The 23,615-nt window shown below is 58.8% G+C and overlaps 1 protein-coding gene across 2 annotated transcripts; it reads right to left on the reverse strand.

The window, feature by feature from the left end:
- Window positions 1-104: 104 nt before the first annotated feature.
- Window positions 105-19,638, reverse strand: SH2D5 (SH2 domain containing 5). Of its 2 annotated transcripts, none has more exons than XM_029064366.2 (10): window positions 19,052-19,638; window positions 11,792-11,904; window positions 10,635-10,715; window positions 9,811-9,885; window positions 6,719-6,865; window positions 5,017-5,274; window positions 4,267-4,441; window positions 3,821-3,923; window positions 3,163-3,322; window positions 105-1,833 (listed from the first exon to the last, which is right to left on the reverse strand). In XM_029064366.2, the coding sequence occupies exons 2-10, from the start codon at window positions 11,873-11,875 to the stop codon at window positions 1,618-1,620; spliced, it is 1,299 nt and encodes a 432-aa protein (XP_028920199.1). In that variant the 5' UTR covers window positions 11,876-11,904; window positions 19,052-19,638; the 3' UTR covers window positions 105-1,617. The 2 variants fall into 2 exon arrangements, with proteins under 2 accessions (XP_028920199.1, XP_028920200.1); XM_029064367.2 differs by lacking the exon at window positions 19,052-19,638 and adding an exon at window positions 18,364-18,392.
- Between the last annotated feature and the right edge of the window lie 3,977 nt (window positions 19,639-23,615).

Consider the following 23,615-nt stretch of genomic DNA (forward strand, 5'->3'; position numbering starts at 1 on the left):
TAAATACTATCAAATGAATGAATGAATATCCAGTAGGTCATTCTGCTTCTTTCCCTTCTGGGAAACACAGCCCACAGAGAGTTCCCCAGAAAGGCGGCTCCAGCTCCAATTTGGGTGAAATACTTTTATTCTTTTCCAATGCAGTAAACACATCAAATCCCAGGAGTTTAGGGAGTTCAGCAGCCAAAAAATTAGGATTCGTTTGAGCCCAGGCTCCACCTACCGAGGCTTTCCTGGACCCCTGCAGTCGCTTCTTGTCTTTGCTGATCTCAGAGCCAAAAGGGGGTTCTTTGTCAGCAAGAGGGAATAATGTCAGCCCACCACCAAACTGGGTTAAACCAATCAGGATTTAACCCGTTGATTTAGTTACGGTGTCGATCGAGCGTGAAGCAGTGATATTTATTGAGCGTTTACTATGTGCAGAGCGCTGTACTCAGCGCTTAGGAGAGTACAACGGAATTAGCAGACACGTTCCCTGCCCATAATGATCTTACAGTCTATGAGTTTAAAGTCTAGCACAGTGTAGCCCTGTGCTAGACACTGGTGTGGATCCAAGATCAGTTAGACACGGTCCCTGAACCACAAGGGCCTCACGATTAACTGGGGGGCGGGGGGGTTCCCACGTGGTAGAGGGGTGAGCCGAAAGAGGACCCCCTCAAGGCCAGTACCAGGAAGGGGAGTGGGCAAGGGCGTCCTCCAGCAGCGCCCACCTCCCCGTGCCCTCTCCACCCCTCCAGCCCCATCCCCTCGGCCCCTCCGCTTAGGCGACTGCGAGCATCAGTGCTGTCGGGGACTTCCCGTCTCAAGTGCAAATGAGAAGCGCAACTTCCTTCCCTCTTCGTCCTCCTCTTCCCTCCAACAGCTGCAAGGAGTTGAGAAGGTCGGTCGTCATCCCTAATTCCCTCAGCGTCCCTTGGCTCCCTCACGGAAAGGGAGCAGATCTTCCTCAAACATCAAGAGCCCCCGGGCTGGAAGTGAGAGAGGAAGCCCCGGCATTTCTCCTCCCAGAGAGCTCTGCCCATCTGGACGCCCCCATCCCCACAGCTCTTGGCTTCCACAGACCCTGCCCAGGCTGGGGTACCCCTTTGCCCCGGACAGCCCCCGCGCTCCCTACATTCCAGGTGCCACGGAGGATTAAGGGAATCAGTCCCGCCACCGAGGCCGCAGGAGGGACAGGGCGCCTCAGAACTGGGGCGGGAGCGAGCTTCATCCCCGCTCTGAGGTAGGTCTACGTTAGCCCCGGGAGGGGCAAGCCTAAGGCCCGGAGAGGCTAAGCAACTCAGCCACGGCCACCCAGCACATCAACGTGAGAGCCTCCCTGCCTGGCCCAAAGGCTCGGTCAAGGCCTAACGAGGGCATCCCGCACAGTGGCCACTAGCCAAGCGCCCTCCACCTCCCCTCCCCACCTCCAGACCCTGGGCTCTAAAACCCAAAGAAGCAGCAAAGCAATGAGAGGGACTCGTTCGGGGAGAGAGTGACATCAGCCGGTGGAGAGCGCTGACACGACCCGGGGGGACGTACGTGACTATTCATCCCCTCCGAGTGCTGGGCGGGAGCGGGTGGGAGGGCTGGGGTCCCAGCGAACCCCCGAGGCGGGGTGGGGGCGAGGGGCCGACGTTAGCCCAGCTCCTGCCCGACCGTCTGCGGCTTGGCCTGGCCACAGAGCCGGGGCGCTCGGCTGGAGTCGGGGCCCGGGCAGGCCTCCCCGCCGCAGTCGTCCTCCTCGTAACAGTGGTTCAGGCGGCCCATGTCCAGGGAGCAGAAGAGTCCGCGTTCTGCGCCAGAGTAGTGCTCCACCAGGGCGTCCAGGCTGGGGAACTCGGCCGTCAGGTGCTGGAACCGGGCGAGAAGAGACGCCGTGCCCGTTGCCGCTCCCCTGGCCCGGGAGGCTCATCGCCATCCGGCCGCTCCCTCGGTACCCGGGGATGGGAAGGGAGGCGGGAAAGAGGAGGAGGTTGGACTTTCCAAGACCGGGGAGGCTCTCCAGGGGGCAATCCGCCCCTGCTTGGGGACTCCCCAATCTTCTTTCTCAGCGCTAAGTAGTCAGTCAATCCTATTCACTGAGCACTTACTGAATCCAGAGCACTTGGAAGAGTACGCCATAACAACATGACACACGTTCCCAGCTCACAACAGGCTTAGAGTCTAATACAGTCTAGCGCACCGCCATGCATTTCTCCGAAGACACCCTAGACACCCCATCCTTTCCCCTGAACGAAGCCTTCTTCATCTCTAATTCTTTCAGCTAGTCAACCCCCTACACAGTCCCGACTAAAGCGGTCCAAGTCTGGGAAGGGTCTCGGCTGTCTCGCCGCCGACCACTCGCCCACATCCTGCCTCTGGCCTGGAATGCTCTCCCTCCTCACATCAGACAGCCAAATGCTCTCCCCCGCTTCCAAAGCCTTACTGAGGGCACATCTCCTCCGAGAAGCCTTCCTTAAGCCCTCCTCTCCTCTTCTCCCACTCCCTTCTGTGTCACCTTTACTCCCTGCATTAATTCCCCCCTCCCAGCCCCACAGCACTTAAGTATATTCTATTTATTGCCAATGTTCTTGTCTGTCCGTCTCCCCCGATTAGACCTTAAGCCCGTCAAAGGGCAGAGACTGTCTCTATCTGTTACCGATTTGTACATTCCAAGCGCTTAGTACAGTGCTCTGCACATTGATTGAATGAATGAATTTATTTGTTATTTATCTATTTGTGTATTAATATCTGCCTCCCCCTCTAGACTGTAACCTCGACTGGGTCTGTTTATTGTTATACTCTCCCAAGCACTTAGAGCAAGGCATATGGGAAACAGTAGGGCCTAGTGGCAAGAGCACGGGCTCGGGAGTCAGAGGTCGTGGGTTCTAATCCCATCGCCGCCACGTCGGCTGTGTGACCTGGGCAAGTCACTTAACTTCTCTGCGCCTCAGTTACCTCACCTGTGAAATGGGGAGTAAGAGTGTGAGCGTCATGTGAGACAGGGACCTGATTACCTTGCATCTACCCCAACGCTTCGAACAGTACTTGGCACATAGTAAGCGCTGAACAAACACCGTGATTATTATTATTGTTACAGTGCTTTGCACGCAGTAAGCACTCAATAAATACGATCGAATGAACGGATGAAGCAGAGCAGGGGGGATGGGGGCGGGAGGGGCTCGGCTGAGGGGAACTCACCTCCACGTAGAACTTGCCCAGGTGGTTTCTGAAGATCTGGTGGGGTACGACCCCGCACTGTGTCCTCACCGACAAGCTCCACTGGCCTCCGGACCCCGGCTCCGGCCAGAGCAGGAAGGTGCCCAGAACGTCTCTTCGGAGGAGCGCCAAGGCCCGGGCCCTGGGGGGGAGCCGGGGACCCTGCGGGAGCCGCTCCCACCCACCACCCACTGGGGTCCGGCCCCTCCCTGCCCCTCCCCGACACCCACTCCTCTCTGCCCGTTCCGTCTTATCACTGCTGGGGCGTTTCCGGCCGCCCGGCGCTGGCTCCGAAGGGGCTGCCTGTCCTGGCCCTCTCCTAGACGGAGCTGGGCTCCGGCCCCCGACACTGAGGAGGGTCGGACCCGGGGCCCGGCCCGGCCCCCTCCCCTCGCCAGCAGGCTCCATCAGGTCTGCGGGGGGGCAGGCTCCTCGTCAGACCAAGCTCCCCGCCGCCCCCACCGCAGCGCCCGCGGGGTTGTTAGCTGTGGGAGAGAGCCGCAACTATTTCCAGAGCGTGGTGTGCGCGGGCGGTCCTGCCAACTCTGCCAGGACCCTAGGAGGTGGGGAATGGCCCTGCTCGGCTGGGGCCGGGGCGGGTGGGGGGTGGGGAGAGCTGGACCGGGGTCCCAGGGCTCACCTGGAGAGCCCTGCGAAGGCCCAGATGTTCTCCGTCAGGCTGCCCCCACTCTCCACCAGCCAGACCAGGCCCCCCTGGCCCCCGCCATCCCAGGAGGCAGGGACTGCAGTAAAAAGGTGAGACAGATGTCAGGAGAGACCCCCAGCACTTCCTGATCCACCCCGCTAACTCCTCCAGACCTCAGGCCCGGCCAACCCAGGCTCCCCAGACCCCCAGATGGAGCAGGCCGCCCCCCCACCGCCAACATCCCTCACCCAAAGGAGGGAGGCCAGGGACCCGAGGGGCCGCGACCACCACCACCTTCCAGGCGCGGCCAGGCCAGCTGTTGAGGGAGCGGCTGGGAGCCCCCGGGCCTGACGTGGATGACCTTGCTCTCTCGGGCCTGGGGTCCCAGGACCGGGTCCCACGGGCCACCCCGGCCGGGGGCGGGGGCGGGAGCCACTCACGGGCATCCTGTGCCGACTGCTGCAGCTGCGTCTCGTAGGTGGAGCAGCGGTAGGCCCCCGAGCGCAGCACCTTGCTCCGGATGGCCTTCTTGCGCACCAGGGTCGGGGAGCAGTAGGGGTTCCCCAAGCGTGAGCTGCGGGAACCGCCGCGGCCTTCTGGCTCTGGAGCCTCTTTCTGGAAATGGTAGGGCGGGGGACGAAGTGGGGGACCGGTCCCTTTGGTGCCGCCGGCTGGGGGTGGAAAGCGGCTGGGGGTGGCCGACCCAGCCAACGGCCCCGGGGGGATCCCACAGCAAAGCCGACCCCTCCCGGCCGCTCCAATCCCAACTCCTGCCTTCCAGCCCTCTGCCCCGAGGGCCTGGACACACCCTGACACCCCCCCCAGCCTCGGGTGGAGGAACTGAACTGGGACCCCCTCCAGGGATCAGAAGGCAACCAGTCCGCATCCAGGCTCCTCCTTGAGGAGGTGTGTTAAGTCCAGAGACTCCGGGGAATCAGCCTGACTGGAACGGTGCCCAGGAGTCGGCTTGAAACACTGGCAGATTTAGGGAAGGAGGAGGATGGAGAGAGGGAGGAGGAAAGGAGGGACATGATTCTGGCACACCCTCCCTCACTCCTCCTTCTTCTGGTGTGGAGGGGCGAGAGGTTGGCAGCAGAGGGGCTGCTCCCCGGCCCGTTCCGGGGCACCCGGGGCAGCCAAGACCGTGGCGGGGGCGACTCCGGTGAGGCCGCGAGGGAGAGGCCACTCACCGTGCTGCCGGGGACGGCCCCGTCCCCCTGAGGCGGGAGCCGGCGGAAGGAGACCAGCGCCAGGACGTTGTGGGAGACCTGGTCCTTGCCGAGAGGCTCCCGCAGCCCGCCCGCCGGGCCGGGGGTCCCGGACTGCGGCTTCGGGGGCTCTCCGGAGGGCGGCCCCACGCGGGGGCGGGGGCGGGCCCGGTCCTCGGGGTGCTGCAGGACGTAGGAGAGCTGGAAGGAACGGCAGAGCAGCAAGTGCGGGATCTGGACCTGGCGACGGGAATCGGCATGAGCTCGGCGGGCACTTAATAATAATAATTACGGTATTTGCTAACTGCTTAGTAAGTGCCAGGCACTGTACTAAGCCCTGGGGTAGATACAAGCTAATCGGGTTGGAAACAGTCTCTGCCCCACATGGGGCTCACGGTCTTAATCTCCATTTTACAGATGAGGGAACTGAGGCACAGAGACGTAAAGTGACTTGCCCAAGGTCACAGAGCAGGCTCATGGCGGAGCTGGGATTAGAAGCCAGGTCCTTCTGACTCCCAGACCTGTGCTCTATCCACTAGGCCACACTGCTTCCCTTGGCAGGCTCATGGTGGGGGCAGCCTCTTCCTGGGACCCCCCGGGAGTCCCCTGCTCCTTCCTTCAATCACTGCAGCCCTTGGGGCTTCTCCCACTCCCTTCTCCCCCCAGCCTTGCTGCAGAACTCGCCCTGATCCAGGAACCTCGGTCACCTGGGTCCCCTCCAACCTCCCTCCCCGGGGATGAAGAATGGGAAGCAGAAGAAAAACTGAACAGGAACAGAAGCATCAGCTTTATAGCCACAGGTGCCCAGATCCCGGGGCTTTTAGATCAGGCTGCAGGCTGCTATTTACACCTCGCCCCCAAAAATTCAGAGGCGAAGCAGCGGCCGGGCCTCTGTCAGCAAAAGACCGGAAGGCCCCGGGATGAGGGCTGATCCCACGGTCACCCCCGGACCAGGCGAGGATGCAAGCAGAGCTGTGGAGGACCCCGAGCCCCCAAGGGCGCAGGCCACCCACAACTCCCCCAGGCCTAGCAGCAGGACAGGACTTTAAAAAATAATAAGAATAATTGCGGTATTTGTTAATCGCTTACAATGTGCCAAGCACCATACTATGCACTGGGGTAGAGAAACAGCATGGGTTAGTGGAAAGAGCCCGGGCTTGGGAGTCAGAGATCGTGGGTTCTAATCCCGCCTCTGCCACTGATCAGCTGTGTAACTCTGGGCAAGTCACTTGACTTCTCTGTGCCTCAGTTCCCTCATCTGTAAAATGGGGATTAAGACTGTGAACTCCACGTGGGACAACCGGATTACCTGGAATCTATCCCAGCGAAGAGTACGGTGCCTGGCACATAGTAAGCCCTTAACAAATACCGTCATGATTATTATTATTCCAAGCAAATCGGGTTGGACACAGTCCCTGTCCCACGTGGGGCTCACAGTCTCAACCCCCATTTAACAGATGAGGTAACTGAGGCACGGGGAAGTAAAGTGACTTGTCCAAGGTCACACAGCAGATATGTGGCAGAGCCGGTATTAGAACACATGACCTTCTGACTCTCGGGCCCGTACTCCGTCCAGCACACTACGCTGCTTCTCTACCGAAGGAGAGATCGGGGCCCTGCCTCCCTCCTGCCCACCTCGAGCTCCCAGCCCCCCTCCCTCCTGCCCACATCCAGCCCCGGGTACCTCGCCAGGCTGGCTTCCCACAAACAGGTGGCAGAAGAGCTGGCTGGCTGGGCCGTGCGGATTCCGGGCCACGAAGGCAAATTGGCAGTCGGCGGGGCACCAGGTGGAGTAGACGATCCTCCTCAGAGCGTGGGCCATCAGAAGGACCTGGGAACCCCCGGGGACGCGGGGGGACGTCGGGATTGGGGGGTTGCAGCCACAACAGCCGGGCAGGAGGTCCCCCCGCCATGGGGCAGCTACTGCACTGGGCTTTGTTCCCCTGCAGCAGCAGTAAGAGCAGCCGCTGGGATGGCCACCGCTGCCCGGACGTCCCGCCCCCGGCCCACCCCCGCCTGCCAGAAGGGCCCAATGTCCCACCACCACCGCCACCATGACCGGCACCAGTGCCTCTCTGGGCCCGCCCCGGGAGAGGGTCCCTGTGCCCAACGCCTCCCAAGGCCACCTGGGGCAGGTCGCCGCTGCCCGGGATCCACCCAGGGCTCCGGCGGCTGCCCCACTCTAACTTCTGCCTTCAAACACACCCACGTCTCCCCTCGCCCCAAAAAACCTAGTGCCCCATCCAGGTACCGCCCCACCTCCGTCCTCCCAGTCCCATCCAATCTCCTCAAATCTTTTTCCTGGAAACTTGACCCCAGCCTCTCCGGGTTCACTTCCTACCGCTTTGACTGAATCTATTGCCTGCTCTTCCTCTGCCCTCCCACCCTCTCTTTAACTGTGAGGGTCCAGCAGGGCTCTCTTCCGGATTCCCTTTCATTTCCAATTCACACCCACTCCCTGGAAGGATTCATCCGCTCCCACCGCTTCGGCTACCGTCTCTAAGCCGCTGACTCCCAAATCTCTCTCTCCCGAATCTCTCTCTCCAGCCTCCGCTGTTCTCCTCCTCTGCAGTCTCGCATTTCCTCCCGCTTTCAGGATAGCGCTACCTGGATGTCCCATCAACCCCTCAAACTCAACCTGTCCAAAACAGAACTCCTCATCTTCCCTCCCAAATCCTTCCCTCCCACTAACTTTTCCATCACTGTTGACACCACCACCAACCTCCCTGTCCCACAAGCCCACAGCTTTGGCATTATCCTTGACTCATCTCTCTCATTTAACCTGCATAATCAGTCAGTCACTAAATCCTGTCAGCTCTTCCTTCACAACCTTTCCAGAATCTACCCCTTCCTCTCCACCCAAAGTGCCACCATGCTGGTGACTGGACTATGCCCCATCTGGACCACTGCATCAGCCTCCTCACACACCTCCCTGCCTCCAGCCTCTCCTCTCTCCAGTTCATACTTCACCCTGCTACCCAGACCATCTTTCTTAAAAAATCATTCAATGCACATCTCCCCACTCCTCAAACCTCCAATGTTTACCCATTCCTCTCCACATCGAACAGAATTTCCTGACCAATGGCTTCGAGGCAATCCATCAGCTCTCTCCCTACTACTTATCTACCCTCTCCTCTCACCACGCCCCAGCTCACATGTTTTGTTCCCCTCCAGGTACTTTATTCTCTAGGTGCCCCCGATTAGACTGTAAGCCCGTCAATGGGCAGGGACTGTCTCTATCTGTTGCCGATTTGTACATTCCAGGCTCTTAGTACAGTGCTCTGCACATAGTAAGCGCTCAATAAATACTATTGAATGAATGAATGAATGAATGAATGAATCTTTCCCACCGACGACCTCTTGCCCACACTTTCCTCTTGCCCGGAGCTCCCTCTGTCTTCACATCTGGGAGTCCTGTTTTTTCCCCATCTTCAAGGTCCTTCTGAATTCACATCTATCATATTGATTGAGCACTTACTGTGTGCAGAGCACTGTACTGAGCACTGGGGAGAGTACAATACAATTGAGCCGGTGGGCACATTCCCTGCCCACCACAGTCTTACTCATCTCCTCCAAGAGGTCTTCCTCCCTTAATTTCTACTTGCTCTAGGCTATACTCCCACTTTCAGCACTCCTAAACCACCTCTGCATTTACATACTCATACCTCCTGTAGCATTTTCGTACGTCTCATGCATCATATTGTGGCCTTCCTCTTCCTATCTGTACATTATTTTAGTCTCTCAGCCACCTTAGACTGCAAACTCCTTGAGGGCAGGGACCACTGTCTACTAATTCCCACATAGTAGGTGCTTAATAAATATTATTGATGAATTGATTGGAAGGGACCTTCTGTCTCCCCCTGATTCGGATGGTAGAATGGAAAATGGGGAGTCGTCTTGGGGTAACAGGAGAGGGTACAGAGGAAAGACGGGTATTTACCCCCCATTTTACAGATGAAGAAACCGAGGCCCAGAGAAATGAAGTGACTTCCCCAAGGTCACACAGCGGAGCTGTAATTAGAACCCAGGTCTTCTGACTCTTAGGGCCATGCTCTTTCCCTTAGGCTTTGCTGCTGCAGGCCTGGGAACTGCAGCCTCTCTTCTATCTTGGGTCTGGGTCCCTAAGCACTGAATTCCGCTCGGGGAAATAACTTTTCTTAAAGAAAATCCATGTCACTGCTGCCCTCCTGTACTAATAAGGAGCCAGAGAAAGGCCCTTGGGGGACCGCAGTAGAGTACAAGTAAAGACAGCAGTGTTTCCAGGGGAAAAAACCGAACTTTCCTTTCATTCTCAGGTTGAGGGTAACAGGGTGATGGAGCCTAGTTAGTCTAAGGGAGAGGAGCACCCGAGGGAGGATGCCCCTGAGGGCTGCATCTCAAATTAGGACAGAATTAAAGGGCCTGAGGTGGAAGCATGAAGGAGAAGCAGCTAAGCCTGTGGATTCCGGGAGGAAGTGGAGCAGGGAGGAAAGGTGCAGGAAGCTTCCTGCTTCACACTCCAGAGTAGGCCTCAGTGGCCACTCCAGAGTGTGAGCCAGGTCTAGAATGGCAGTGCCCAAGCAGTTCTTGGGCCTAGGAGAGTTGCGAACCCTAGGGCAGCGACACAGCACTCTCCAGGGCCAGGGGGTATGGACAAGGGGGTATCACGGGGACAAAGATGGGGAGACCTCCGTGCCTTGATGAGAAGTGGGAACCCAAGCAAAAAGTCCCAACTCAGTCTCAGCCTCTGCCTGAGTCCCTGCCCAGACCTGGCCTAGCCCCAGCCCCAACCCTTACCTCTCCCTCGGCACTGTAGATCTTCAGACCCTGGAGGCTAAATTTGAGGAGGACAGCTCTGCGCCGGGGACAGTCCTGGACAATGAGGGAGGGGAGAGAGAGAGAAAAAACAGTGAGTCAGAGCCCTTAATGCCCTCTGACCCTGGCCCACACCAATCAAGGGAGCAGGCGGTCTGCCTGCCTGGCACCACACACCCGGAGGTCACCACACTCATCCTCAGGCCCGGCTTAGGCAGGAAGATAGGGGAGATGGGAGGAGAGAGAAGAGGGAAAACCTCGGGGAGAAAGGGAATGGGGAAATAATAATAATAATGATATTTGTTAAGTGCTTACTATGTGCAAAGCACTGTTCTAAGCGCTAAGGGGGATACAAGTGATCAGGTTGTCCCACGTGGGGCTCACAGCCTTAATCCCCATTTTCCAGATGAGGTAACTGAGGCACAGAGAAGTTAAGTGACTTGCCCAAAGTCATACAGTTGACAAGCATCAGAGCTGGGATTAGAACCCATGACCTCTGACTCCCAAGCCCGGGTTCTTTCCACTGAGTCACGCTGCTTCTCCTTCATGCTTCCACCTCAGGCCCTTTAACTCTGTCCTAATTTGGGATGCAGCCTCGGGTGCAGCCTCGGGTGGTCCTCTCCCAACTCCTGGCTGGACGCCCCCCGGGGCCAAGGAGCCGCCCCCATCACCAACCTGACAGGAGACCCCGGGGAGAGTGCAGGGTCAGGGAAGGAAAGCCGGCCTCGGGTGGATGGGAGGGGTGGGTAGAGGTAACCAGTCGGGGGGTCTGGCTCAGGGACCGCCCCCCACCCGTGTCCACTGACCTTCAGCGCCCACAGCTGCTGCTGCACCATCCACACCATCTCCTGGAGCCCCAGATCTTCCAGGACAAAGGAGCCCACGTACTGCAAGGGAGTGGGGGAACCGCAGCTCGGCGGGGATGAAATCAACAACCACGACCCAACCCCTCCACCCCGGGCCCCTCCAAGCCGGAGGAAGCCCACTCCGTCTCGCCTTTCGCCTTCCCTCGCTGTTCACCCAGACCCCTCATCTCCCACCGCCCCGGATCTCGGGACGGAGAGTCCACCCAGGCTCGCCCAGCCCTCTCCCCACCCCTATGCCGGCCGACCCGCCGGCCCTGTTGCTTCCAGAGCTCTGTGCTTGGCTGCGGGGAGGAGGGGCTCCTTGGGGGTCCAGACACCCCCATCCAGAGCCAAGGGGTGAGCAGAACCCGTAGCTCCTCCACTCCCACCCCGCTGCTGCCGGATCCTGCCGGGCAGACCCGGCCGGGGGTCCTCAGACCGGAGGATACTCAACCCTGAGGGCTTGTACAGGGGGCTGATGAGACAGAGGGGGAAAGGGGAAAGGGAAGGGGTGGGGTGGGAGGAAAAGGGACAGCCTTTCGGTTCCTTGGATGCAGGCTGCTTGCCGCCCCTGTCTTCCCAGCCTGAGGGCTAGAGGGTGAAAAGGGATGGTGGGTGTGGTGGGGGGGAGGAGGAGGAGAAGAGAGAGCTCCTTCAGGGTAGGAATTATGTCTTTTACCTCTTTGTACTCTCTCAAGTGCTGAGTTCAGAGCTAGGCCCCCAGCAGGCACTCATTAAATACTCCTGAAAGGCATCGGGAGAGAGTCAGGGCAGCCCAGGGACCACTAGCCTCTGCTCCACCAGGGAGCCAGGACGGGCCTCTTTGCCCTCCCTGCACCTCGGTTTCTTCCTCTATAAAATGGGTTGGGTGCGGTTTGAAAGTGCTCCTGGGAGAAAGGGGTTCAGCTACAGCCGGTGAGTTGGGATGGCGTCTGGGGAACCACGAGGAAAGTTGGTGAGGACAGAAAAGGCCGGCCGCTAGGCCCAACCTGGCCCTTCCCACAGCACAGCCGCCACCTCCCGTGCCCCCAACGGCCCAGGGTCCCCCGGGAAAGAGCCGCCCTCGGCTCTGCTCCCCTCAACCCCCCCCCCCCGCCCCCACGGCCGCACCCACTCACCTGGGCTGACTTGGAGATGACCCTAGTCCGGGGTGGGGCAGGGGGCAGTTCGGAAGCCCGCCGGGGGGCTGCCGCCTTCTTCATGGCTCCGGGGACTTTCAACCCTGGGACCTCTAGATCGGGGAGGACGACAAGGGGTGGAGAGTTGGACTTTCAGAGTTCGGCCTGTCCTACGGAAAAAGAAACCCCCCCCCACTCCCACCCGCACCCCCTTGTCTCTTCCCTAGTCTCCCCACTGGCCCGGCAGCTGGGCCCAGCTGAAGCCATCCCCAGTCCCCCTGGCTCCCAGAGACCCTCCCTCTGCACCTTGCCCCAGGGGCGGTGGGGGGCAACCAGCAAGGCTGACCACCAGCGCCCGGTCTCTATTCCTCCACCGGCCAGGCTCTCAGCTGGTCACAGAGCTCCCTGGGCCAAAAGGCCCATTTGGAGAAAGAAAAACATCGGTTCACCACAGCCAAGCCAGGGAGGGGCAGCCGGGGAGTCAGGGCTGCCGGGAGGGGGGAGACGAGTCTCTGCCGCCGACCCCGGGGGAGCCCGCACCTTCGTTTCGGGGCACGTGTCCCTTCCAGGATTCCCAGGTCGGGAGCTGGGGAGAGTCCAGGCAGATAGAGGGCTCGCTTCCCCCACTCCTGGCCCAGGAGGCCCTCGCTGCCCTCATGCCCACCCCTGGCTCCCTCCGGCATCCTGGGCTCTCCGTCCGGGGATGTGGCCCTCGGACTGTATGCTTGTGTGGGCAGGGATTATCTCTCTTTGTTGCTGAACTATACTATCCAAGCGCTTAATACAGTGCTCTGCACACAGTAAGTGCTCAATAGATACAGCTGAATGAATGACAGGGCTTGCGGGGACCAACTCTAAAGGAAAGGACAGGCCCCTGTGTTGACCAGCCCTACAGGCATCCCATTGTTCACTCATTCGATCGTTTTTATTAAGCACTTGCTGTGTGCACAGCACTGTACTAAGCGCTTAGCGCTGTAGTATCATTCCAGTTCTCTCCAAGGCACACTGCCTCCGGGGTCATCCCACCTGGAGCCTGGGAGGGGCAAGGCGAAAGAGAAAGGCCAGCTCAGCTCCATCCCCACACATCTCCCAGTTTCCAGGAGCTCTCATGGAATGGGGCAGCTTGGAGGGGAGGGAATCTCGCCAGAGTTTCCGGGGCACGTGCCTGACCTAGAACTCTTGACTCGGATTGGTCATTCATTCATCCAATCATATTTATTGAGCGCTTACTGTGTGCAGAGCACTGTACTAAGCTCCTGGGACAGTACAAACCAAGAGTAAACAGACACATTCCCTGCCCACAACGAGCTTAGAATCTAGAGCGGCGGGGCCAGATCTCGATATGAATAAATAAATTACAGATACGATCGTAAGTGCTGTGGGGCTGGAAGGAAGATGATGAATGAAGGGAGCAAGTCAAGGGGACAAAGAAAGGGAGTGGGAGAAGAGGAAGGGGTTAGGAGGGGCTTAGTCAGGGAAGGCCTCCTGGAGGAGCCGTGCCTTCTGTAAGGCTTTGAAGTGGAAGAGAGTAATTGTGTGTCGGATTTGAGGAGGGAGGGCGTTCCAGGCCAGAGGCAGGATGTGGGCCAGGGACGGGTGGCAAGATAGGTGAGATGAAGGCAGAGTGAGAAGGTTAGCGGCACCGGAGGAGCGAAGTGTGCGGGCTGGGTTGTAGAAGGAGAGTAGGGAGGTGACGTTGGAGGGGGCGAGGTGACGGAGAGCTCCAAGCAGCGTCTGAGTACCCAGGGGAGGGAGTGGGCCAGAGGCAGGGGGTGGGGTCAGGGTAGCTGCGTGGAAGGTTCCTGGGATGGGAGTCAGGGGACCCAGAGTCTGGTCCTTGCTCTGCCACCGGATGACCTTGGGAAAGTCACTGAGCCTTTCTGTGCCTTCGTTTCCTCATCTAACAATAATAATAATAATGTTGGTATTTGTTAAGCGCTTACTATGTGCAGAGCACTGTTCTGAGCGCTGCGGTAGATACAGGGTCATCAGGTTGTCCCACGTGAGGCTCACAGTCTTCATCCCCATTTTACAGATGAGGTCCAGAGAAGTGATGAGGCCCAGAGAAGTGAAGTGACTTGCCCACAGTCACACAGCTGCCAAGTGGCAGAGCCGAGTAATAATAACGGCGGTATTTGTTAAGCGCTTACTGTGTGTGAGGCACTGTACTAAGCTCGGGGTGGCTACAATCAAATTGGGTTGGGCACAGTCCCCGTCCCATGTGGGGCTCACGGTCTCAACCCCCATTTTACAGAAGAGGTAACGAGGCACAGAGAAGAAAAGCGATCAGCTCAAGGTCACACAGCAGACGAGTGGCGGAGCCGGGATTAGAAACCAAGACCTTCTGACTCCCAGACCTGTGATCTAGCCATTACGCCATACTGGGAAACATGGAGATAAAATACCGGTTCTTCCTCCTTAGATGAGACCCCATGCGAGACAGGGACTGTGTCAGATCTGATTATCTGGCTTTTACCTCAGCACTAAGGTCGGCGCTTTAGGTTAAGTGGCCAGTTCCATAATAGAAATCATTATTAAAGTTGCTGGGTTTTTCTGAAGGCTCAGGGACAGTCACTGGGGAAGCAGCGTGCAGGGTTTGGCACACAAATACCATCATTACTAGTTACAAAAAAAATCCCTGAGAGTCAGAGGCTCTAAATTCTAATCCCGGCTCCGTCACGTGCATTGTTGTGTGAACTTGGGCAACTAACTTCCCTGTGCCTCAGTTCCCTCATCTGGAAAACAGGGACTCGATACCTATTCTCTCTCCTACTTAAACTGAGAGCCCTATGTGGGACAGGGATTGTATAATAATAATAATAATGATGGCATTTGTTAAGTGCTTACTATGTGCAAAGCACTGTTGTATCTGATCCGATTCTCTTCCAACTATCCCAGCACTTACTGCAGTGCTTAGCACATAGTAAGCTCTTAACAAATACCACAGTTTTTACCATTACTATGGCAGAGAAGCAGTTTGGCTCAGTGGAAAGAGACCGGGCTTCTAATCCCGGCTCCGCCGCCTGTCAGCTGTGTGACTTTGGACGAGTCTCTTGACTTCTCGGTGCCTCAGTGACCTCATCCGGAAAATGGGGATGAAGACCGGGAGCTTCACGTGGGACAACCTGATGACCCTATATCTCCCCCAGCGCTTAGAACAGTGCTCGGCACATAGTAAGCGCTTAACAAATACCAACATTATCATTATTGCAAACTGTGCTCTAGGGACAGAGAACGTCCCCCTGCCTGGAACAAGCAACGTGGCTTAGTGGAAAGAGCCCGGGCTTGGGAGTCTGAGGTCGTGGGTTCTAATCCCGGCTCCTCCACTTGTCTGCTGTGTGACCTTGGGTGACTCGCTTCACTTCTTAGGGCTTCAGTGACCTCAGCTGTAAAATGGGGATGAAGACTGTGAGCCCCACGTGGGACAACCCAATTAGCTTGTATCTCCCCCAGCGCTTGGAACAGGGCTTGGCACAGAGTAAGCATTTAACAAATACCAGCATTATTATTATTTTGATTATTACTGGCTCCCCACCAGAAACCAGTGCAGATGGCAGCAGCAGAGCTGGCCATTCAGCCTGCTCCGGGAGCCAATGCAGACGGGAGTAAGCAGCAGGCAGGATGATCAGCTGCAGCCAGGCTGTCCCGCCAGTCCCAGGCTCCAAGCTAGCCTTTTCCCCCCTCTGGATCCCTTAGTCCACCAGGAGCAGGACTTTTTCTTTTTAAATTGATTTTCTTACGTACTTACTAGGTGTCAAGCACCATTCTAAGCACTGGGCTAGTCAGATGTAGTGCGCACGGTGTGCAGAGCACTGTTCTGTTTATTGCTATTGTTCTTGTCTGTCCGTCTCCCCCGATTAGACTGTAAGCTCATCAAAGGGCAGGGACTGCCTCTGTTACCGATTTGTACATTCCAAGCGCTTAGTACAGTGCTCTGCACATAGTAAGCGCTCAATAAATACTATTGAATGAATGAATGAATGTTCTAAGCACTTGCGAGAGTACAACAGAGTCAGTAGATACATACCCTGCCCACAAGTTAATGAGGCCAAAAACAGTCCCTGTCCCACATGGGGGTCACAGTCTAAGTAGCGGGGAGAACAGATATTGAATCCCGATTCTCTCTGAGGCACAGAGCAGTTAATCAACCTATCAACCATATTTACTGAGCGTTTCTGTGTGCAGAGCACTGTACTAAGCACTTGAGAGAGAGAACATTACGGGAGTGGAACTGACACCTTCCCTACCCACAACGAAAAGACAGTCTAGAGGGGGAGACGTGCGATGATATAAATAAATAATTAGGGGATATGTACATAAGTGCGGTGGGGCTGTGACTCGCCCTAGGTCACACAGCAGGGGAATGAGGGAGCCAGGATTAGAACCCAGGTCTCCTGACTCTCGGGAACCTATAGGCCCCGGCTGGGGCGGGGCCCGACCCACCTCTGGGCCCTCACCCCAAGTTGAAGGCCAAATCAGGATGTGCGGCCAGGCCAGGATGAGGAGGGTGAGCAGACCCAAGAGGCCCCAGTTTGGCCCTCGATGGGGTCCGGGTCCTACAAGTTAATCAGGTTGTCCCACGTGGGGCTCACCGTTTTAATCCCCATTTTACAGATGAGGTGACTGAGGCACAGAGAAGTTCAGTGGCTTCCCCAAAGTCACCCAGCAGACGAGTGGCAGAGCCGGCGGTAGATGACTGTGATCTCCCCCGTTTAGATCTCCCCCCTTTAGACTGCGAGCCCGTCACGGGGCAGGGATCGTCACCATCTGTTGCCGAACTGTAGATTCCAAGCACTCAGTACGGTGCTCTGCACATAGTAAGCGAAGCAGCGTCGCTCAGTGGAAAAAGCCAGGGCTTGGGAGTCAGAGGTCATGGGTTCGAATCCCGGATCTGCCGCTTGTCAGCTGTGTGACTGTGGGTGAGTCACTTCACTTCTCTGGGCCTCAGTTACCTCATCTGTAAAATGGGGATTAACTGTGAGCCTCACGTGGGACAACCTGATGACCCTGTATCTACCCCAGCGCTTAGAACAGTGCTCTGCACATAGTAAGCGCTTAACAAATACCAACATTATTAATAGATACTATTGAATGAATGAACGACTTCGCGAGGAAGCCCCTCTAACCATGAGCATCAGCTCCGAGCCAGAGAATAAATCTACAGCGGGCCTCGCCCAGACCCAGGCCACGGGGCCGAAGCGGGGATGGAGGGAGGGGGGTTCGGCAGGAGGTCACGGGGAAGCAGCCACCTCCGAACTTCCCCATCCAGACCCCTTCTCCGCCCCGCAGCTGTTGCCGAACAGGTGGGATCGACGGGAGAGAATCTTCCACCCCCATTTGTGCTGACACAGCCGCTTCAGCTCCCAGAGTGCAAGACAGAGAAATCACACCTCTCGGCACAAGGGGGTTGGAGCGATCGCTCAGCAGGACGCTGGCCCCATATGGTCTGTCACCAAGCTGGCCAATATCACCTCGCCTTCTCCCCTCTCCCACTCCTTTGCCTCCGGGACGGGCAGACGGACGGGTGGATGGATGGATGGATGGATGGATGGACGGACGGACGGACGGACGGACGGACGGACGGACGGACGGACGGATGGATGGATGGACGGTAAGAGAGAGCGGCGGCCCCGATCTGGTCCAAGCCGGGGTTGAGAAGGTCCTCGAGAGGATAGAGGCCGCGACCATCCCAGCTGGACCCCCTCCCGACCCATGGCGCTTTGTTAGACACCCGTCGCCCGACGACACGGGGAGTCTTTGCCGATGCTGGAGCCGGAGTGTGTGCCTGTGAGGGGCCTCTTCCTCCTCCCACCGATCCCCCCGCCTTCAGCAGCGCTCTCTTTCCAGCGGCTCCTCTCCTCTGTCATCTCCCTCCCACCGACAAGTACTGCGTGCATGTGTGTATATGTGCGAATGTGCACACATGCACGGGGAAATCTCGGTCCCTTTGATCCACGGGGACCAGAGGACGGGGCTGGAGCGAGGGCCGCTCCAGAGTCGAGAGGTGGGCGCCACGGAGGAACCCGCAGAGGGGAGATGCTGGGTTGGACCAGAGAGAGGAGGCCGGGCCTTCTCCTCCCTGGGCTCGGCTCCAAGTCGCGCCATCCCCTCCTTCACCCCGGCCCTCGGACCCTCACGAGAGGAGCAGCCCCCGTCGGCCCGGCCCAGGTTTGGGGGCCCCGCTGCCAATGGCGGTCTGAGGTTGAAGGGCCGGTCCGGACCTCCCCCCCCACACCCCTGCTCTCTTTTCAGGACATCTCCGGCCACGTGCTGGACCACCCCGCCGCGGGAGCGGGCCGGATGGGAGCTGGGTGACTGGGAGCGGCCTGCAGCTCGGTTCAGAGGGTGCAGCGGAAGGCGGTTGACTTAGGCCTCCCCTGGGGCCCGCTGGCCAGGGCACGGATGGGGGGCACGGATGGCCGCACTCCGCCCGACGGTCCCGCAGCGGGGGAAACAAGGTCCGCGGGGGCAGGGGCATGAGGGGAAGAGGGGCGGTCTGCGCCTGGGTAGATCCACAGCCCCCAGGGGAGCCGTCATCCCTGGGCCCCCCCTCCCCCGGCCTTGGGTTCAACCTGCCGCCTGCAGCGTGGCTCGGTGGCAAGAGCTCGGGCTGGGGAGTCGGAGGTCACGGATTCTAATCCCGGCTCTGCCGCTTGTCAGCTGCGTGACTCCGGGCAAGTCACTCTGCTTCTCTGGCCCTCAGTTCCCTCATCTGTAAAATGGGCATTAAGACTGTGAGCCTCACGTGGGACGACCTGATGACCTTGCATCCTCCCCCGCGCCCAAGAACAGTGCTTTGCACACAGTAAGCGCTCAACAAACGCCATCATTATTATTATTAAGATTCCAAGAGCAACCCCCAAGGTGCTTCTTGGCCCAGCTCCCTTCTCCCCCGCACCCCATCAAGACTCCCCTAGGAGAGCAGACTCCTGGGGGGCAGCTGCCCTGGGGTCTGGGCAAAATACTGCCCCCCCAACACACACACACACACACACACACAATACACAACCTCATAACCGGGCAGGGCCCGGATGCTTTGTCGAATCTCGGGTGCCCCCCTGCTAGCTACCCCATGCGACCCGGAGCCCCGTCCCCTCCAGGGACAGTCCCTCCCCACCGGGGTGTGTTCTCCTGTCCCCCAATGTCACAGGTTAGTGGGGACACACACACACACACACACACACGACAGGAGGGAATGATAGGGGGCTTGGGGGGAGGGATCCAGCGGTGTAGGCCTCGGCCCGAGTGGGCCCCACTCACCCACGGCGACTGTGGCATCTGCGGGCCGGAGCGGGGCCGGTGGTGACCCCTAGGACGGGCCGGTGGTGACCCCAGGGGTGTCCGGACTCTGACTCCAGCCCCGGATCCCTGCCTCCCTCTGGGTCAGGATCTTGGTCTGGTCCTGGTCCTGCCTCCCTTGGCCTCTCCTTGGCTCGGTCCTGGTCCCGGCTCAGTCCTGGTCCTGGTCTAGGTCCTGCCTCCCTTGGCCTCTCCCTGGTCCCGGTCCGGGACCTGATTCCCTGGCTCGGTCCCGGTCCTGGTCCAGGTCTTGCGTCCCTCGGCCTCTCCCCGGTCCCGGTTCCCTGGCTCAGTCCCGGGCCGGGGCTGGTCCCGGTTGAGGTCCTGCCTCCCTTGGCCTCTCCCTGGTCCCGGTCCGGGTCCCGGCTCCCTGGTTCAGTCCCGATCGGGGGCTGGTCCCGGTCCTGGTCCTTCCTCCCTTGGCCTCTCCCTGGCTCGATCCGGGTCCCGGTCCTGGGTCTCTGGCTCAGTCCCGGTCCTGGTCTGGTCCCGGTCCCGGTCCTGCCTCCCTCGGCCTCTCCCTGGTCCTGGTCTGGTCCCGGTCCTGCCTCCCTCGGCCTCTCCCTGGTCCTGGTCCCGGTCCTGCCTCCCTGGCTCAGTCCCGGTCCTGGTCTGGTCCTGGTCCTGCCTCCCTCGGCCTCTCCCTGGTCCTGGTCTGGTCCTGGTCCCGGTCCTGGTCCCGGTCCTGCCTCCCTGGCTCAGTCCCGGTCCGGGGCTGGTCCCGGTCCTGCCTCCCTGGCTCAGTCCCGGTCCTGGTCCGGTCCAGCTCCTGCCTCCCTTGGCTTCTTCCTGAACCGGGCCCAGGTCCCGGTTCCCTGGCTCGGTCCCGGTGCGGGGCTGGTCCCGGTTGCGGTCCTGCCTCCCTCGGCCTCTCCCAGGCTCGCTCCTGGTCCTGGTCCTGGTCCTGCCCTCCCTGGCTCAGTCCTGGTCCGGGTCCTGCCTCCCCTGGCCTCTCCCCGGTTCGACCCGGGTCCCGGTTCTGGTTCCGTGGCTCGGACCGGGTCCGGCTCCTGCGTCCCTCGGCCTGGTCCCGGTCCTGGTGGTGGCTGCCTGGCTCGGTCCCGGTGCGGGTCCCGGTGCGGGTCCCGGTGCGGGGGGTGACCGCTCGGTGTCTCGGTGTCTGGTCCCGGCTCCCTCGGCGATGGGGGTGTGGGGCTGTGGCGGCCGTGCCTTCTCCTGCTCCTGCTCCTGCTCCTGCTCCTGCGGGGCCCGGGGGGCCCCTTCCCTGGCCCGCCCGCCCGCCCCCTGACCCGCCCGCCCCCTGACCCGCCCGCTTGTCCCGCACGTGTCCGGCGGCGAGGCCCGCTCTCCGCTCCCCCCCGCCGCCAATCAGCGCCCGCACAGCAGCCCCCCCTCCCCCGGGACCCCCCCTCAGCCCCCCCACCAATCAGCGCCCGCACAGCAGCCCCCACCTCCCCCGGGACCCCCCCCCAGCCCCCCACCAATCAGCACCCGCACGGCAGCCCCCCCCTCCCCCGGGACCCCCTCAGCCCCCCACCAATCATTGCCCGCACAGCAGCACCCCCTCCCCCGGGACTCCCCCCAGCCCCCCACCAATCAGCACCCGCACAGCAGCCCCCCCCTCCCCCGGGACCCCCCCAGCCCCCCACCAATCAGCGCCCGCACGGCAGCTCCCCCCTCCTCCGGGCCCCCCCCAGTCCCCCACCAATCAATCAGCGCAAGCACAGCAGCCCCCCACCCCGGGCCCCCCCAACCCCCCTCAGCCCCCCACCAATCAGCACCCGCACAAGAGCACCCCCCGACCCCCCTCAGCCCCCCACCAATCAGCGCCCGCACAGGAGCCCACCCCTCCCCGGACTCCCCCCTTAGACCCCCCCCCGAGCACCCCACCAAACAGCGCCCGCAAAAGAGCCCCCTCCCCCGGCCCCCTCCCCCGCAGCCCCCCACCAATCAGCGCCCACACAGGAGCCCCCCTCCTCCCCAGGGCCCCCCATGCAGCCCCCCACCAATCAACGCCCGTACAGCAGCCCCCCCCCAGGCCCACCCCCGCAGCCCCCCACCAATCAGCGCCTGCACAGGAGCCCCCCCCCTTCCCACCCCAATCTCCCAATCGCAAAAGGGCAGTGTGGTTCAGTGGCAAGGACCCGGGCTGGGGAGTCAGGGGTCCTGGGTTCTAATCCCAGCCCCACCCCTTGATGATGATGATGATGGCATTTGTTAAGGGCTTCCTATGTGCCAAGCACTGTTCTAAGCGCTGGGGGAGGGATACAAGGTGATCGGGTTGTCCCACGTGGGGTTCAGAGTTTTCATTCCCATTTTATAGATGAGGGAACTGAGGCCCAGAGAATAATAAGCCCGTCAAACAGCAGGGACTGTCTCTATCTGTTGCCGACTTGTTCATTCCAAGCGATTAGTACGGTGCTCTGCACATAGTAAGCGCTCAATAAATACTATTGAATGAATGAATAATAATGTTGGTATTTGTTAAGCACTTACTATGCGCAGAGCACTGTTCTAAGCGCTGGGGTAGATACAGGGTCATCGGGTTGTCCCACGTGGGGCTCACAGTCTTAATCCCCATTTTAAAGATGGGGCACAGAGAAGTGAAGTGACTTGCCCAAGGTCACACAGCTGACAATAATAATAAGGTTGGTACTTGTTAAGCGCTTACTATGTGCCGAGCACTGTTCTAAGCGCTGGGGTAGATACAGGGTAATCAGGTTGTCCCACGTGGGGCTCACAGTCTTAATCCCCATTTTGCAGATGAGGTAACTGAGGCACAGAGAAGTGAAGTGATTTGCCCAAGTTCACACAGCTGACAAGTGGCGGAGCCGGGATTCGAACCCATGACCTCTGACTCCCAAGCCCGGGCTTTTTCCGCTGAGCCACGCTGCTTCTCTATAGTATTTATTGAGCATTTACTATGTGCAGAGCACTGGACTAAGCGCATCGGCAACAGATAATACTAAGAACTGGGGTATTTGTTAAATGATTACTACGTACCTAACGTTGTACTATTCACTGGAGTTGACACAGACTAAACAGACCGGACACCGTCCTTGTCCCACACATGAGCCTCACACCCTAAGGCGGGGCAGGGAGGTAGAGAACAAGTATTTAATCGCCTTTCCTTTTTTTAACAAATGAGGGAACTGAGGCCCAGAGAAGTTAACTCACTTGCCCTGGTGCAAAGGAGTGGCTGTGACTTCTAGTTGACTGGCCACACTGTGCTGAAAGTTGTGACCGGTGATGCCTTATGCTGTGGAGTCGTCTCCGACCCGTAGTGACTCCATCTCTCCCAGAACGCCCCACCTCCATCTGCAAATGGTTTTGATGGGGATCAACAAGATGAAGAAAGGCGAGAGTGGAATGGGAAAGGAGCCCTGACCTGGAAAGTCTATTAAGAGGCAGAGAGGTTCAGCCTGGAAACCTTCAACATCAAGATGACTAGCCACGGGAGTGGCCTTTCCCATGGAAAATTTTAAAAATCCAATAGAGTACTTAGAGACGCTGCTGGGACTGAGACAGTAACTGGGGAAGAGCAGAAGGGAAAAAGCAAATCTTTGACCCCATAGGACCTCAAATCGGCAGAGAAAATAGCACCAGACCAGAAGACAGTTTGCACCAGCTAAGGCCACTTGGGCTAAGATGGGAGCCCTGCGATGGCGGCTTGTGATGAGGCTTGATCACTCATTCAATAGTATTTATTGAGCGCTTACTATGTGCACAGCACTGTCCTAAGCTCTTGGAATGTACAATTCGGCAACAGAGACAATCCCTGCCCAATGACGGGCTCACAGTCGAATCGGGGGAGACAGACGGACAAAAACGAGACAACAGTCTGACATAAAAACTGGAGTGATTCCGGGAAGCTCTGCCCATCAGCCTTCTGGATCGGGTTGTGGATTGAATCTGAGGCACCGTAACACCACCTTCCCAATCAGGAAACTCGAGGAGCCTTGGCGGCCCTGAAGTGATCATGGATCCTCTTCAAACCGCACTAGGGATCCTCTCTGTTGCTGAATTGTACTTTCCAAGCACTTAGTACAGCGCTCTGCACACAGTGAGCGCTCGATAAAGGCGACTGAAGTGGAAAGCTGGGAGCGAAAGTGTTAGGAAAGCTCCATTTTCAAGGATGCTGTTTGTGGATCCGCTACCGGAACGATTGCAGATGGAGGTGGGGCGTCCCGGGAGAGATGGGTCCCTGGAGACATTACGGGGCGGGGACGACTCGACGGCATAAGACCAAACAAGTTTAACCTCTACAAAGACCTCTGCATAGGCCAGGCGAGCACCCTGTGTGGCAGGAGGTCTTTGATGTGGTTCGACGGGTATTAAACCCACTTAGTTGGAGTGTCTCAGCCTACAGGAAGGAGACAGAAACTGAGAGAACTTTTTTTTTAGCCCAGTAGCTTGTCTTCGTCAGACAAAGCAATAGCCAGGTTAAGAGGAATCGAGTGATGGGAATGAAGTTTGGAACAAGTCTAGAGGAGTGCGGCAAGTTGAAACCACCAAAATGAGCAATTCTGTAAGGCTCGACAGCTCCAGAGCAGCAGAGTTGAAG

The sequence above is a fragment of the Ornithorhynchus anatinus genome, chromosome 5, assembly GCF_004115215.2.
Source record: "Ornithorhynchus anatinus isolate Pmale09 chromosome 5, mOrnAna1.pri.v4, whole genome shotgun sequence".
Lineage (NCBI taxonomy): Eukaryota > Metazoa > Chordata > Mammalia > Monotremata > Ornithorhynchidae > Ornithorhynchus > Ornithorhynchus anatinus.